This window comes from Episyrphus balteatus, chromosome 2 (assembly GCF_945859705.1).
Source record: "Episyrphus balteatus chromosome 2, idEpiBalt1.1, whole genome shotgun sequence".
Lineage (NCBI taxonomy): Eukaryota > Metazoa > Arthropoda > Insecta > Diptera > Syrphidae > Episyrphus > Episyrphus balteatus.
Window position 1 is genome coordinate 16,226,822 of NC_079135.1, and position 17,953 is coordinate 16,244,774.

At 29.4% G+C, this 17,953-nt stretch overlaps 1 protein-coding gene across 1 annotated transcript; it reads right to left on the reverse strand.

Moving 5' to 3' along the window:
* Window positions 1-11,287: 11,287 nt before the first annotated feature.
* On the reverse strand, window positions 11,288-12,418 carry LOC129911774 (uncharacterized). The gene is made up of 2 exons (XM_055989688.1): window positions 12,331-12,418; window positions 11,288-12,261 (listed from the first exon to the last, which is right to left on the reverse strand). The coding sequence occupies exons 1-2, from the start codon at window positions 12,392-12,394 to the stop codon at window positions 11,411-11,413; spliced, it is 915 nt and encodes a 304-aa protein (XP_055845663.1). The 5' UTR covers window positions 12,395-12,418; the 3' UTR covers window positions 11,288-11,410.
* Window positions 12,419-17,953: the final 5,535 nt, after the last annotated feature.

A 17,953-nucleotide genomic window follows, 5' to 3' on the forward strand; every position in this document is an offset into this window, starting at 1 on the left:
TCTTTCAAAAAAATTTATGTGCCATTTAAATGAAAATATTAACTGACACATTAAAACAAAGTTTCAATGAAACTCATGTAATTACCTATCTGTTTAGAAAAAAAAATTTGAAACTTTTTTTAAAAATCCAAAAATTGTAATTTTTAATTTTTTTCTTAATTTTATAACATATAAATGGTTAAGTAAAAAATATTCACTTAAGATGTTGAACACTAATTTTATGTCCAAGGTTTGATGCTCTCTGTCTGTAGTTACTGCTTCGAACTATAGAGGGCTGCAATTTTCCCAAGATTGTTATTTTTTTATCTTAATCAACAAACAATGTTCTAAAAATGGTACAAACTACAAATTAATAATTCCTTTCAAATAACCCCTTTTTATCATTTTTTTTATTAATTTCTATTTAATATGATTGTTGAAGAGTAAAGATGTCTCGTCAAAAAATATTCAGCTAAAAATGTTAAAAATTTCTTGTCTAAAGTCCGGCTTCTTAAATTGACTAACCATTTTCGTTTCCAAAGTCAATTCTTGAATAATTCGACTTTCTTGAACTGTATCTTTTTTTAAAGGAGTTTCTTTACATGCATTCATTTTTTTTTTTTGTCAAAACCAAATTTGACTGTACTTATCTGTCGGAGAAATTAACTGCCATAAATTAGTGCCCAAATCAAAAACTGAATTTTAATTGAAATTTGGAATGACCATCAGCAAGAAGAAATAAGATTTAATAATAAGTAATCATTCAGATTTTAAAAGAGAACCAAAAAAGCACTCATACGCCACCATGTACCTACCATTGACTCATGTAACATTTCATGTCTGTCAGGCTAAAGAACTAACTGGCTCTAAAAGTTTTCAAGTTTTAAAATTCAAGATCTAAACCTTTACTGTTGACAATCAACTTATAACGGTAACTTCCCGAATAGCACAGATGGGTTTTAATTTAGCAGATGTAACTCCAGTTAAACAATCTAATTGTTTTCCATTAATTTCAGAAACATATTCTTATACAATATTGTAACCCGAACAGCCGCATTTCCCCTCTTGATTTGCAACAAATTTGTGGCAATTCTGTTTTATAAAGGTTAAATTTTGTTATTTCTTGGTCTTATTTGTGTTTTCTGAACTAAAAACTGTTTCATGAAAGTTAACCTAATAAGTGTGCAACTAAGAATGAAGTCGAACATCAGCTTTACTTATGTTGTAGAAATGTTAAAGAAAGTAGTGACTTTTATTATTTTTGTTAGGATTTGTTATAATTAAATGAAGTGTTTGTTTTCGAAAACATCTAAAAAGTTTCCCAAAAGTTATTATTCTAATTCTCATAAAATGTTTTTGTCTTATGATGTTATAAAAAAGATAAAAGTCTAAAGTACTAAATCAATATAATACGTATAATAATTATGATTGAAAATGAAAGTTTTAGTCGTTTATGAACGGAAATTGTAATGCGATTACTATTTTTATCATAAAGATTAATGTTTTGCCTCTATAAAATTCACGCGCCACATAAATTATTGAAATTAGAGAAATAAATTGAAAATTAACAAATAATAATTTTTTGTATTTAGGTATAAAAGTTGGAAAAACACTGGGTAATGTTAGAAAATGGAATAAACATCCCTTTCCACTGAAATTTAATATGAAACAGCAACAAGAATATGAAAAATCATTTTAAAATTCATCACGTTAAATCATTTCGAATTTTGATGGAAGTCAAAATGGCGCTTGTTGCAAGAAACCAAACTAAAACAAGAGAATTTCAAATTAAAACTTTCATGTTATTAAACATATAACTTGAACAAAATAGAAACTTAATGTTGTAAAACAATCCCTTTCAACCATTTAACAATTTTGGTGCAACAGAGAAATATGCTAGTTTATAGTTTATACTTTGTCAGGCTTGCCATGGGTATTTTTTGTTTACATTTTTCCTATTTTCCACTTTAAGTGTGTTTTTATTTTAAGTCACATTAAACCTTCAAATGCTAATTGCCATCTTTTTTAAAAACACAATAAATATGAAATTAATAAAAAACAAAATGGATGCAATCACTTTCGATTAAAAAAAACATCTGACTTTCTAGGCATCTATTGAAATATGGAACGAATTGTTAAAAAAATATCAAAATTAGATATGACTTTTATACCTATGTAAAAATTTAATTTTGTATTATGTTGGTATTTGTAATAATACTAAAATATTTTTGTTTTTCCATCCAGAAATCTACAATTTTTGTTTTCTGGCCTGTAAATTTGTTTTATTGTCTTAGGCAACTCTGGCATATAATAACATTTCGTTTTGCTTCCATGGATTTACAACTAAGTACTACAACTAGCATCATCTGTCAAAATGGAATTAACAAAAACTATAATTCGGAGGTCCAGAAACATAACTATAATATCATTTGGAACTCGTTGTTGTTTCAACTTCAATACATAAAAAAATGTTGTAATTCTAGTTCTATATTTGTTAAACCAAACTTTCAAAAACTTAAGTGTAATAAAAACTCTTGAACGAAAAACAAAACAGTTGAGCTACAGTCAGTGTCAGTAAAAAGTTAACAGTTTACATTTAAAATTCTTTTTTGTCTAGATTTGTCCATTAATTTTATTTTAATAGTTTGGAAGTTTTATTCATGTGTTCCTACTTAATGATTTTTTTAACATTAAACCGGTTAAATATGTGTATGAAAACGTGCTAAATGATTTCGCATGATAATAATTATTATTATAATAGTCTTAGATTTGAGAGGAATTGCTCTGCAATATGTTTTTTTTTATGTTTTGAACAAATATGATAAAATAATTTCATATACATACCAATAATAATTGAAATAGCTAGGAAGGTTTTTTTTTTTCTTTGAAAACCAATTAATGTGAAACTTTCATTAGACGCTGACTGTATATCTTAATGTTGTAGATGAAAAAAAAAATGGTTCCTTGACAGTTTGGTTTCACCAAACTGTTAATAAACCAGAATAAAACAAAAAACACTGGGTAAAGAAGAAGACAGCAAAACATAGAATCAACTGAGTTACATTGATGTTTGATTCTTGTATCTGAAAACTTTTCTTAGTTTGACATTTGCTAAGCAAAACTATTGAAAAACCAGCATAAAACAGAAACTTCCCTGAATGACAAAGATACAAAATCATATTTACTATTAAGTTACATTGATGTTTGAATGTTATATTTGAATCAGTTCTTGATTTGGCATATGTTTAATCAAACTATTGGTAAACAAAAACAAAATAAATACATTTAAACATGAAATTGTATACACTACGTATTATGTTATAACAACGATTAAGTGCTTAATTCTATGACCGTTTATTTGTTCTATGTTGGTTGTTTTGTTTCATTAAACTGTGGAACAATAACTAAAATAAAACAAAAACACCACTTAAGAAGGGATATGCCTGTATACTAGGGTGGATCGATTTTGTTTTTAATATTTTGATATAAACCATTGATAGAATGTTATCAAAAAGGTATGTCTAACTGAGTGAAAAATAAAAAAAAAAAACAATCAACTTTTAAATACTTTTTTGTTAACAAATACCTTAACTAATTATGGAAATGGAGAGCTAAACAATTCATGTTTTTTAATTCATAACGCATTTGTTCAGATTTTTCCTAGAGTGAGAATTAAAAGTCAAATGTAACTTTTCTTTCATATTTTACACTCAGTGACAACTTTTTATAAATGACCGAAGTAAAAAAAAAAAAAACTTAAGTTAAATCGACCCACCCTAACGCTCTATAAGGAAGTTCAAGTATATTTGTCAAATAAAATGTAGATTGTAAAGGGAAATAAAAAAGTTAGTGCTTTCTTAAAAATTGTATTGTTGGTACAAAAAATGATTTTAATTTGTCTTTTACCAACTACTTGAACCATTCCTATGTTATTTAAATATTTTGTTCCATCCTTAAATATTCTAATTAGTATCATAGTTTGAGTGATGTTGTTAAATCGTTTTTTATGTATTTAAAATTATTCAAAACTAAAGATTTTAATTGAGTTACTCACTTATTATAAGAGAATGCTGCATAAAGGTTTTATCAACATTTTAGTTGAAAGAAACCAAAATCGAAATTGAATAAAAGTAAATATAACTTTTTACCAACTTTTAACTTGGAGACTTGTTTATAATATCTAAACAACATCTGATTTTTTAAAGAAACAAGTTTGAACTTATTTATTTTGTACACTCACAGACTTTCTCCTTGTTTTTTTTTTTTTTATTTTTAATCAGTTGTGGTGGCTTGGAACGTTGACAGAAGCAAATCTCATGATAAACATTAATGGTTTTCGGTGGTGGTGGCGGGGGGAGACAAAAGTCTTCCAAAAAGAATGAAACAAAAGGATGATTCAACCATCAACCCTCAGTTCAGAGATTAACATCTAGAGGGGGTAGTAAAAAAAAAAAACAAAAAAATTCCCAACACCGTTAAAGCCGCTATCATGTTTAAATATAATAATATTAAATGAAAGCACGCAACGGAGCGAAAGATCAGTTCTCGCTTGCGTTATAGCTGCGTACGAAAGGACTACAGGATTCGTTGGAAGTTCCATTTTATAATAAAAAAAGGAAAACAACTGTAATTGGCTATTATGGTCATAAGAGAGGAGTAATTATTTCATTAAATACACACAACTTTTATTATATTTCATTAAATTTTTTTTAATAATTTTTTCTGTTTTACTTGTTGTTTATTTTTTTTTTTTAACAACAAAACGAAGGATAAATCCTTTTTGATAATAATAATAATGGGATGCATGTGTGAATATTGGTTTTTCAGGATATTTTTTGTTTTGTTTTTCTTTTATGTCAAAGTGAAAGTTTAAATAATATTGTCGTCGCCTTCTTTTGTTCTGTGCCTTTCTCTGTGGTTGGCTTTAATGTCGTTGTTTTGTTATGATTGACACCTTTGTGGAAAACTTCATTCTGAACAAGGATTTAAAAATTGCGTGTGTGTCTGTTGGGGTGTTATATGTTGAATGTAGGTGACAAAAGGAAATAATATTTTGCTTTTGCAGACACACGCGTGTCATAATAACAAACTGGGGAATTTGCTATCTATGAATGATAAGATAAGTATATTGCAAAACGAATAAGACGTGTGTGTAGGTACCTACCGAGGTGTGTGTTATTGTAAGGATTTGGAGAAAGACGTGATTTGAAACTGGGGGAAGCTTAAAACTCAACGTGACTTGAATATTTTTAAAACGACATATAAATTTACTATATCCATAAATCGTTTGCTATTCAGAAAAAGGTCTTGAGACAAAAACAAATAGGTATTCTTTTTTTCATTTGTTTGTTATTTATTTTTTTTTTTATAAAGTTTTGAAAAAATAAGAGTCTTTGAATAAAATTAACCTTTTGCTAATCCCTACATGGAACAAAACTTTATTGTATGAGAAAATTACACTTAGTTTGATTTTTACAATTTATACTTCTTAATCGGGGATTAATACTTCTTAAGCTGGGTTTAATTTTGTTTGTGAATTATTTGGTTTGTTTAATGAAATTTTGTGTTTAAATTTTTGTAGTAATAAGAAAAGAAAATTGTATTGCAAAGTTGTAAAATGGAAATTTGATTTCAACAAAAGTTTTATCTTTATAACTTTCAATATTTCTATAACAAAATACCGTAAATTTACAAAAAAAAAAACAGAAAAATTAATAATTTTCAACTTTCATGACCTGTAACTCTCTTAATATCGATTTGATTGAAAAATTGGACAATAATAAAATATTGGAAATATAATTTACTACACTTTTTGTCAAAACATTTTTTTTCTTCGACCAACAGACATCGAGATTATCGATAATAAATAAAATCCAAGATGGCTGCCAATAGGTACATAAATCTTATTTTGTATGAAAAAAACAAATTTGGAGGAGGTTCAAACTGCTGGGTCACCCATATAACGTACATACGCTTTTATAAATTCTCTTGACTAAATGGAGAATTTAGTTGAAATATATTTAGTTTTTAATCAAAAAATACTTAAAAAAAAAACATCAACATCATTGTGTTCGGGTTTTAATCTCAAAAACCGAAATCTGTAACATCTTGAATCCGCAGACTTTCGAATCCTAAAAATCTAGAATCCCAAAAACCCCAGAATCTGAAAACACAAAATTCAGAAAACCTTTATGAAATCCTGAAAATCCAGGAACCAAAAATTCAAAATCCCAAAAACTCCAAATCCAGATTCCAGGAATTCTTAAGCCTCAAATTCCTGAAAGACTGTTTGTGAAAGTTCCATAAAATCCTAACTTTTATACATCCAGAATCCTGAAAGCCCAGAATCCAAAAACTCAAAATCAAGAAAGCCAATGCCCCAGAATCAAAAACATTTTAAAGAACATCAACCCATGCGTTTTGGGATCAGAATCGTATAAACCGAAATCCCGAAAACCCATAATCCGGAAAATCTAGAATCCCAAAAATCTTGAAAACCCAAAATCTCAAAAATCCAAAAAAAAAACCCGAAATCCCGAAAATCCAAATTCCTAAGTACCCAAAATCCAGTCAGACTATTTGTCATATGATTAATTTTGGTTTCTATGGATTTTGGGTTTTCAGGAATTCGGATTTTCACAATTTTGAGTTTTCAGAAGTCTACATTTATTGATTTAAATTTTGAGATTGTGTCGTCTCCCCAAGCTCAAGAATAACGTAAACCGGAAATTCAGAAAATCAAATTCCAGAAATCCCAAAATCGTTCCCAAAATCGTGAAAGACTATTTATTCAATTAATGTTTCAGTGAGTAGAAAATATTAACGATTTTATTCAAATTTATTTTATTTCTTTTTTTTTTTTTTTGAATTTGGGTCATTGTGGATTTCAGACTGTTGGAAATTTGAATTTTGGCGTTTTCGAGAATTGTGGATTTTGAGTTTTGGAATTTGGGTCATTGTGGAATTGTGTCCGTCTCCTGAACATCAAACCTTTCTTTAGGTATAACTTTTTGGGTGTTCTTAAATTTAAAAAATTTCAATTGAAAAAACAAATTACCTAAAACCTTTTTTAAAAATATCCTGCTTTGGATGCAAGAAATTTAAATAATTTTCAAAATAAACTTTTTTATGTTGTAAAAACTAATAATCTTATTGCAAGAATAATGTAATCAGCAAGTGGGTCAAATTATTCTTTTATAACTCAGCAAACAAAAACAAAAAAAAAAGACAACTTCCTCATTCTCTTAAAGTAAACAAAAATATACAGTAAACCTAAATGTTGAGTTGAGTTTTGGTCTGTTTAACGTCCGAGGACGATCTCATATACAAACAACTATACAACAAAATAGAAATCAAAATATTTACCTCTTCCTCTGACTCTGTTATCCTTTTGGAGAATTTCACCAGGAAAGTGGAAACGATTTGAATTTATTTAAGCTTATCTACATTCTTATTCTGAAAATGTTATTTTTATTTTTTTTTTACTGAAAAAAAGAGAGGAAAAAGGGGATGAAAACTTTCTTTTTATAAAATTGAAGTCGCAATATGTGATTTTTTTTGTTTTTAATGAAAAGTACACACTTCCAATTTGGTGAAATTCTCCTTTCATCATTTTAAGGTTAAATTCAGTCCCTCACAGATTTTATTTGTGTCATCCCTGTATTTTACTATCAAAATAGTTTGGTGGTATTTTTAATTAAGAGCCCAATGACATGTATTCAAAACTCAACAACTATGTGTATGTACGTTACCTGTTAACATGAGTTTTGTGTCACCTTCGTCCTTGCAATGCAATGTTTTGTCCTCAATTTTCAACAAAAAACTTTTTGACTAAAATACCGAACGAAAATTTTCAAAAGTGTAAATTAATTTAAATTTCTCTCCATGTGTGGTGTGTGTCCTTTTCTATTTTTTTTTTTTTTTTTAATTTGAACTTAAAAAAAAGAAAGGACATTTAATATTGATTTGAGACAGGTATTTTGTGAATTCATTTAGTTAAAACTTTTTTTTTTTTTTATTAAAAAAATAAATAAAAAGGATATACACCATTTTAAGTCTGACTTCCTTTTGTTTTCAAAACTGAACAATGAAGAATTTACATTCTTAAAAGAAATTATATTTATGTATAACTACGTAAATGTCCTTGTTTCAGAGTATCTCTTCTCATGGCTTACTTTATTATACAAATTGAACAAAAATAAATACAGTAGAGTCCAAAATTATTGTACTGAATTTGAATTTTGTATATTTTTAATTTCTATGTTCCAAATCCTTGAGTGTCCTATTTTAACTTGAAACTTGGATTTTTTATAAAAAAAAGTTAAGTTATTTTTCTCTTATATTTAACAGATGTTCATTTATTTATACACCCTACTGTAAATTGAAACCTAGAACAAACAATGAGAATAGTGTTCGATGTCATTGATGTTATTTTATCTTTGCATTGAGGTGCTCATGTATTGTGCATATTTCTGTCTATATATTCAATGAATTTTCTATGTTGAAGGAAAATTCAAAAAAAAAAAAAAAATTGAAATCAGCTTTTGTCAATAAAATTGTAAGGTGATGCTTGATGTTTGTTTGAGATGCAAAAAGATCGAAGAACTTTTATGTTGTTTTGTTCTATGCAACAATGATGATACTTATAGGGGCTCAGAATACAATGGAGAAGTTCATGGCAACTACAGGTGCTGATGAACCATATGATTGCAATGATTATAGCCTGGTCTATAGATATATATTTTTATTGAAAGAAGAGTGTTTAGTTCAATGGCCTTTTGTAAGTAGGTACTATATTGAAATCAGTCATTGAGAAAGAGTGTAGTAATGGCAATGACAATCTTCATAAAAAGAACAAGTGAGGTAGTTACTTCAGGTTCAGATTTGAGTCGCAGATTTGAGTCTAAAATTTGAGCTACAAACTTGAGTAACAGATTTTAGTCAAAGATTTGAGTTAAAAGCCTGAGTCGTAGACTGAAATGTGACTAATAGACAAATAGACTTGAGACCTAAACGTGAGTCACAGATTTGAGTTGCACTCTCGAGTCAACATTTGAGTCGCGTATTTGAATCGTTGATTTGAGTTTCCGGATTGAGTCGAAGATTTGAATCATTTAAGTTTTAGATTCGAGTCACATATTTGAGTCTCAAATTTGAGCTACAGACTTGAGTCACAGATTTGAGTCGAAGATTTGAGTTACATGCTTGAGCTGTAGACTGGGATGTGACTTATAGACTAATAGACATGAGACCCAAACTTGAGTCACAGATTTGAGTTCCACACTTGAGTCAGAATTTGAGTCGAAAATTTGAATTGCTGATTTTAGTTGGAAATTTGAGTCATAGATTTAAGTTATAGATTTGAGTTGCATATTTGATTCTCAGATTTGAGCTAAAGAATAGAGTCACAAATTTGAGTTGTAGCTTGGTGCCACATGCCTGAGTTGAAGAGTCGGATCTTTGAATTTAAGCTTTGAGTTGCAGATCAAAGATTTGAGTTCCACATTTGACTCCATCATATTTGAGTCTAAAGAATCGAAAATTGGAGTTTCAGATATGAGTCATATACTTGAATTGCAGAATAGGGTCACTAATTTGAGCTACAGATTTGAGTTGAGTAACAAGCATGAGTCACACTTTTGAATAGCAAATTTGTATTTCGGTTTAGAGTTGCGGATTTGAGTGACAAACATGAGCCTTGATTCTCAGATTTGAGTTAAAAAATTGAGTCGTTTGAGTCTCAAATTTGAGGCATAGATTAAAGTCTCATATTTGAATCATATGTCTTAAGTCGAAGAATTGAGTTGCATAAACTTTCAACCAACAAAACATGAGTCCTTTTAATCTGTTCTCATCTATCATTTTCGTCATTTCTAATTAATAAAAGTCAGGTATATCATGTCAAGAAATCAGCACATTACAAAATCTAATCTTAAGTACCAACTTGCTCACTTCTTTTAATTGAAAAACATAATTTATAAATTTTAATAAATTAATAAACCTACACCAACAACATTTTTTTTTTTTTTTTAATCCATTTATTTGAACTGTCATGTAAGGATAAAAGATCTCCAGTGTTTGTTTCATTAAATTAATCCTTTCTGCTTGCAATGGCAGAGAGAGACACATCCTTTAACTCTAACTCAACAACGACTTCAAAAAGTATAATTAATTGACAACTGCCAAAGACATTAAGACAAATCTTATGTTTGCCCTCATTTTAACTGAACAAACACACATAACCAGGAATTGAAAAAAAATCTTGTATATTTGTTAAGAATAAAAGAAATGAACAACAAATCGAGCCTTGCACTTTACGTACACGATAGGTGTACCACCATCTTTGACCTCAAGTCTAAATTGCATGAGAATCCTGAAGCGGAAACATAAACGTCCTTGTCGTCGTCGTCTTAAAAATGTCTCTCGTAAATTACAATTGTGAATGGTGTTGGTGTTGGGTGGACTTGAATGGGACGCGCCCTATTGCTACTGTTTGCACTTTCTGTCTTTTTCAGAAATTCTCTCTCTACTTCGATGACAATGAAAAGTTGTTGAGTATAAAGAATAGCGTTGAAAAGCTCATGTGTGTCGTCCTCCTTCGTTGACTGTTTATAATGGACCATGACAGTAGCCTTTCGTGTATACTTTGAACGCTTTACACGCTGCTGCTTGAACACACACTTAACAAGAACAAAGTAGAACGATTTCTTCTTGCTACAACTTACTTGGAAGGCTGGCACACTTAAAAGTCCATTTTTACGTTGGACCATATAGGATGAAATTGAATGTTACTTATATAATTTTCGGAACGTACCTGAAGGGAATCACCTATACAGTAAGAAGAGTATGTTTGAAGTGTTGCATTCGGTGCATTTGAAAGGATGGTTAATGGTTAATGGTTAATGGTTAATGGTTTACCCTCTGTAGGCACACCTCTTTTTTGTTACGTGATAGGCACACGGGTACGAATTTGGTTTGTACTTTTTCACGTCGCTAGAACTTTTTTCAATCTCAATATTTTATAGAGAATCATACATGAAATTGATGTAGAATTTTCCGAGGAATTTGAATATTGTATTTACAATTCCAAAAAAATATATTTTCACCGTTATAAGAGACTTTTTTGTGACCACTTTTTTGAAAAATCCTTATTTTTTTATTTTTGTCTTGCCAAATTCGCACCCGTGTGCCGACAGAGGGTTAATGGTTAATGGTTAATGGTTAATGGTTAATGGTTAATGGTTAATGGTTAATGGTTAATGGTTAATGGTTAATGGTTAATGGTTAATGGTTAATGGTTAATGGTTAATGGCTGATGGTTGATGTTGTAAATGAAAAAAAAATAACTAAACGTGGCTTCAATGTGGCTTTATTGCTTAAAAAATATGTAGCTCACAGCAAAATTAACGCAAACAAATTTTTATTTAAATTATTACGTGTTAATGGTATCAACTAAAATTTTAAATATACCATCGATGTAATTAGTTTCAGAAAATGTTATAGGAAACACTTTTATTTCACCATAAATATCACATGTTTTAGCAATATAAGTCAATTCTTGGTTATCTGATACACCACAAACAACTGCATTCTCTGGAATTCCAGTTTTCGGTTTCATATTTTTCCATTTATATTGTTTTGGTTCACCAACTAGAACTTCAATATTAAACGATTCAAGTTTATTGTTCTTATACCATATTGAAGTTTGATTTGATTTAGGATAAACAATTCCTGGAACATGAAGATTAGGTCCAAGTAAGCGAGCCACATAACCATCATCGTTTCCTATTCTAATACTATTTTCAGGAACACTTGATGAAGTTGCATCAATCCATTTGTGGTTACTGTCACAGATTAATACTTCCAGATTATAGAAAGGACTATTACTAACAGGATAAGGATATTGAGGAAATGATTGCTTTTTGTTCAAAGTTACAAAAATCGATACAATGGATCCAAGTTCTCGTCCAACAAAAACAGGCTCTAAATTCCAAGAAGTTCCTCCACGAACAATATTTTCCGGGATATGATTTTTATCAAAAAAAATCCACTCACATTTTCCGGTGGCAACTAACACTTCAAACTGATGTCGAACTATTTTACTAGAGTAAAGTATAAGGGTAGCATGCTCTACCGAATCTCGATAAGAGCCCGTAGAAATTTCTGCCAGTTGCATAGTGTTTAAATATTTTGTCCTACCAACATATTTACTATCACTTCCAGCGATTGAAACAGCATTTTCGGGTAATTTATCTCCAGATTTTAAAGAAATCCATTTGTAACCTTAAAGTAAGAGTAAAGTCAAAGTCATGAGTTGCAGGGTTACTTCTACCAAAATATGTTTTTTCTTACACTTTGAATATTGAAATTCGGAAATAATAAGAAAAACAATCAGAAAATTTTTTAATTTATTCATCTTGTTGTCTTCACAATTCCACAGAAAAATATGCACTGAGATTTCTAATAAATAACAAGGCGAATGAAATTATTCAGAGTTAATTTTTAGATCTGATTATTTTATAAAAACCTAAATCATAAAAGGGCTGCATTTCCATTTTTTTACTTTTAAGGCCTCAAAAAGATTTTTTAGGTATTTTTGGTGGAATCTCTATTAATTAGTTTTTCTCACCCAAATAAGTATTCAAGGAAGAAAATGCTACTCATTTTTGTTCACGAACTTATACTGTTCCAATCTCATTTTAGAATTCGTGTTTTCAACCAAAGGAAATCTTAGTTAAGTCGAGAAGAAGAAGAAGACTACGAAGAAGAAGACAAAAGAAGAAGAAGAAGATGAATGATGGAAGATGAAAGATGAAAGATAAAAGATGTAAGATGTAAGATGTAAGATGTAAGATGTAAGATGTAAGATGTAAGATGAAAGATGAAAGATGAAAGATGTAAGATGAAAGATGAAAGATGAAAGATGAAAGATGAAAGATGAAAGATGAAAGATGAAAGATGAAAGATGAAAGATGAAAGATGAAAGATGAAAGATGAAAGATGAAATATGAAAGATGGAAGATGGATATGATTTCTAAAAAAAATTCTTTGTATTCAATTATTATAAATCTTTACTCGCTCAGCGTAACAGGGCTCTTAGGCAGTTAAAACGGGCCTGGTCTTTAAATTAAAAAAAAAAATAATAAAGGAAACGATAGTGGAAAGGTTTTATATATTTGCTACCTGAATTTTCTATTTTTTTTGTATTTATAACTCATAATTTCTTATCAAGAAATATTTTAATAACAAATAAACGGTAAGTATTTGCATCATCTCAAACAAAAGCCTATACAATGAATTTATTAAGGTGCACAAATAAAAATTCTTGTCATATAAAAGTTTAAGAAAAGCTTTTTTGTCTCACAAACAGATCTACTGTTTATCAATATTAAATTCTATAAAATTAATTTTTTTCTTTTTATTTGACTTTCAAAACAAGTACATGCGACCTATTCGAGGATATTATATTTTTAATTAGTAAATCTGAGCTTGCATTTATTTTTCTTTATTTTAAGTTGAACTTTTGTTGATCTATCTATCATTAAGTCATGTTAAGTAAGTTTAATTAAAAGTGATTGAAATCAGAGTACACGTAACAGTTAGGTCAATAAAAACAACAAGATAATGAATTTTAATAATTTGCTATATTGTAGCAACTTTATTAATTTTTTTCGGGTCAAACTTTTCAAACTTTCAAACCCTATTAAATCTAAACTACCCATCCAAATTTTATAAATTATACATTTTTGTAATCTCCTTTGCATTGCATACATTCGGGTAAGAAATTCACCTTCAAAAACGTTGGTATAATTTCACAAAAAACGACGATTAAACTCAGTCAATATGCGTCTTTTTTTTTGGTAAAATTTCGCAAAATTTCAAACGCCATAATTTAAAACTACGCATCCAAAACTTAAAAAATATACATTTTTGAACTCTGCTATTTAGTCTTCTTATATGTATAACCTATAACCTTAAAAAATATCTTATGCGTTCGCAAAAACCGGCCATTTCTTTGCCAATACCGTCCCAACACCAAATATTCTCACAATCTTTTTTTTGCGTCAAAAAATACAGAAATGACTTTTTATAAATTTGAATTCCATTCACAACTGTTCATAAATCATAAATTCTAAAAAAAAAAAAAAAAAAATCATTCAAAAAACATGACAAAAATTTATGATCCCCTTTTAACTTCAGAATTTATGAAGAAAAGCTACCTTTAAACTTTAACTTTGATTTAACTCATTCGAAAAACTCCAACCACGAAACTTAAAAGAGAAATAAAAAACAGAAAAATCATTACACTTTTGAGTGCCTTTTGTATGAATTTATTTATTCACTAAAATATCATTTTTTTTCCTTTCTCCATCAGCCAAGAGTGAATATAAAAGGAGAGAGAGAGAGAGAGAGAGGGAGAGAGTATTTTCTCGTTTCTTGAGACATTTTCACTTTCATTCCCCCCAAATGAGTGATATCCAAAATAACAATCTCAAACCTACAAAATAGAAGTAAAGTTTTATACTTTTTCATGACTACCTAAATCGAGCACTCAAAACCTTAACCTTGATGTGTGATAGCCCTTTTTTTCTGGTGGGTCTAAGTGAAGTCATACATTTCAAGTTCACTTAGTGAAATACAAATCATCTCTCATAAACATACACGAATATGTGCTACAAACATTTTTCATCTTCTCAATCATAAAAAAAAATGAAAAAAAAAATAAGCTCCATCGTCATCATCATAGCCCCCCTCTTTTTCCACCAGTCCACAAAGTCTACATATAAACAGGACATAAGGATATGGAAAAAAAGCTTATACAAATCAATAACATGTTTTGCACTCTCGCCCCAGAGCTCATCACATTACTATTCCCATAACCATAATTCCTCCATCCTGCAAACTCTCTCCCCCTTTATCCCCTCCCCATTTACCCTACATATATGAACACGGTACTGGTAGACCATAAGCTCTCTTCGTTCTCCCTCCTCCATATGAATTTAATACAATGTCCGGTCAAAAAGGATAAAGAGAAAATGAGATGATTATCTCTCCATCTCCTCGAGGATCTCCTCTTCCATATGTGTTAGAGTGTAGTATGTTTAGATGGAGGACTAAAAATGCTCATGAATAATCCCCTCAAGACTGCTTGATTAACAGTCAGGCATCCTTTTAGCATTATTTGATGTTAGCCTTAACACATAGTTCGACTGTTGTTGATGATGATGTTATACCTACTCTAAATCTGGTTGGTATAACTTTTTGGTTTAAAATCCTCTCCCCATTTTCTCCCCCCCCCCTTTTTTTTTTCTTTCTCAACCCCTTGGTTATGAATTGCAAAATTTTGAATGATTATACTCTTGTTTTAGCTTAAAAGTCAAAACAACATCATATCGCAATTTCATCTTCTCTTCCCTCTCTTCGCCCCCTCCCCACTCATAATAAGTTGGATGGTGTCCTTGAAGATTATGAAACAACATTCGTGTTGTGTTGTTGATGTTTGAAAAGTTAAAATATTGCTCACTTCATGAATAAGGCACTTTGGATCGTAATGCTGAGTTGCCGCCAGTGGACATGACAAAAAACAACATCACGCACAGTAAAGTATAGTATAATCAAATCTTTCTTGAGAAGGTTTCCAGAGAGAGAGAGATAGAAAGAGTATACACAATTCGCTCCAAGTCCTCAATCCCCAGTCCCAATCCCAGTGGCGCATTAATTTAAACTTTTCCTTAGGTTAGAATATACCTAGTTTTCTACTTGCAGTCTTTCTGTATAACCTCATCATAGTTTTTGAAATTATAGAAGACACCTTCTACCTGAATATATACTCGAAAAGCTTTACAGATTAAAGCCAAAGAGTCAAGGAAGAAGAATACTAAAAAAAAGAAGAAAAGATTGTTAAGAAAGTTCACTTCATCATGTCAACAAGTTGTAGGAACGAAACTGAACACAACACAGAACAAGGACATTAGCTAGTACATGTGTTTTTTTTTTTTTTCGTTCTTGTAGGTAAGAGAGAGTGGTAAAGGTGTACATTGTACAACCTACCATAAGACCAAAATGAAACTTCTGACACTTTGAATTGTTAATATAAAAAGTGATGAGGTACCTAGCTACTAAGGAGATCTGTGACGACAGATTACCATCACTTGAGTCGACACACAAGGAAGACAGACTTTTCTAATTTTGTACAAAACCAGGAAAAGAAAGACCGCAAAAAAACACAACTTATTAATAGCCTTTAGGTTAACCCTTGAAGGTATTATACACTCTTGGTGGAACGTTCTTTTTGGCTTTTCTTTGAATCTGGTTTTTGTTTTATTGCAAAAATTTATTGTATAAATCTAAGATAGTTTAAGAAGTAAAAAGTCGTATGTGTTTGCCCACAAACTTGTGAAATTAATAATTATAACTTAATTTTTAGCTGAATACCTATAGAGAATCTAAATTAAGGATTTGACCGAAATTGTAGGTTCATCTGTTACATCTTATTTACATATGAAGTATTTTTGGAAGAGTCTTTCTTGGTCGCTAGTTATAGACATTGCATGCTTCTTAGGGTGGGTCAAAAAAAATAGAAATTCTTTTTTTTTGATTTGGTACTCCGAAAAATCGATTGCTAGACCTCCGCTTTGCAATTTTCCATTTTTACATCAAGCTTCTACAAAAAAAAAAATAATTTTGTTATTAATTGACTTTTTATCAAATTTCTTTTCATATTCTTGTAGGAAATTGAACGCTCTGCAAAAAAAGCCTTATAAACTTTTTTCGTTGATCTAACCGTTGAATAGATATTTGAGGTCCAAAAATCGAGAAAATCTTTAAAAATTCGTTTTTTGTTCTTAATTTTGTAACAAATTGAAAAATTATAATAATCAAACGCGCAAGACATATTCTTGTTGGAAATTGATTCCTCCACAAAAAAGGTTGTGATAACTTTTTTCATTAATCTAACCATTCTAAAGATATTCGAGGTCAAAGTTAAAAAAAATATATAAACATTTTATATTTTTAAAAAATTTCCAATTCACTGAAACTTCATTATTTTCAAATTAGCAAGATATATTCTTGTAGGGGCTTAAACGTTCTACAAAAAATTCCTTGGAATCAAATTGATTACTTTAACTGTTTAGAAGATATTCTACAAGAATATGAAAAGAAATTTATTAAAAGGTCAATTAATAAAAAAATAATTTTTTTTTTAGTAGAAGCTTGATGTATCCCATTAATATAAAGAGCTCATATTTGGTGTGTATATTCTAGAGGTGTCTAGCAATCGATTTTTCGGAGTACCAAATCAAAAAAAAGAATTTCGATTTTTTTGACCCAACCTACTTCTAGAGGGCATCACCTCTAGAAGCGTGTCATGAACTATTTTTTTTTTTTTGTGAGACTATGAAAAACTTTATCAAGAATTTATAATTGATTGTTGATATTCATTCAGAATAATATTTTATTTTTTTTGGGGACATAATGATCAATCAACGCCATTGCAATCTAACCCCAAAAATATTTAGTGAGTTAGCAAATAAAATGCAAAATTTCATTTTCGGGAACGCTTTAGAACTCTGAATAAATACTGCAGTTTTACCGAGATAATTTTGACATTGTTTGGTACTTTTAATCAGATTTCTATCCAAATACAGCTGGAATATATTTTATAATGAATATTAATATCTTTTAAAACGAATAAAGACAAGTATGATTTTTGATTTTGAAAAGTGCTCGCATTGACTTTTTCAAAAACGAAAAATTTATATTGTTCTAAGCTTAAAATAATTATTTAAAACTATTTTTTGAACAGTTTGCTGAGCAAAAATTATATATAATTGATTTAAAAAAAGGTAAAATGGAGATACCGTTTTAATTCGCCTCAATTTTTACTTTCGATTTTTTTTTGAAAAATCATTTTTTTTTTTCAAAACAAGTCTACCTATTAATTTTTTTTGAAATTTTATTTCTTCGAATACTA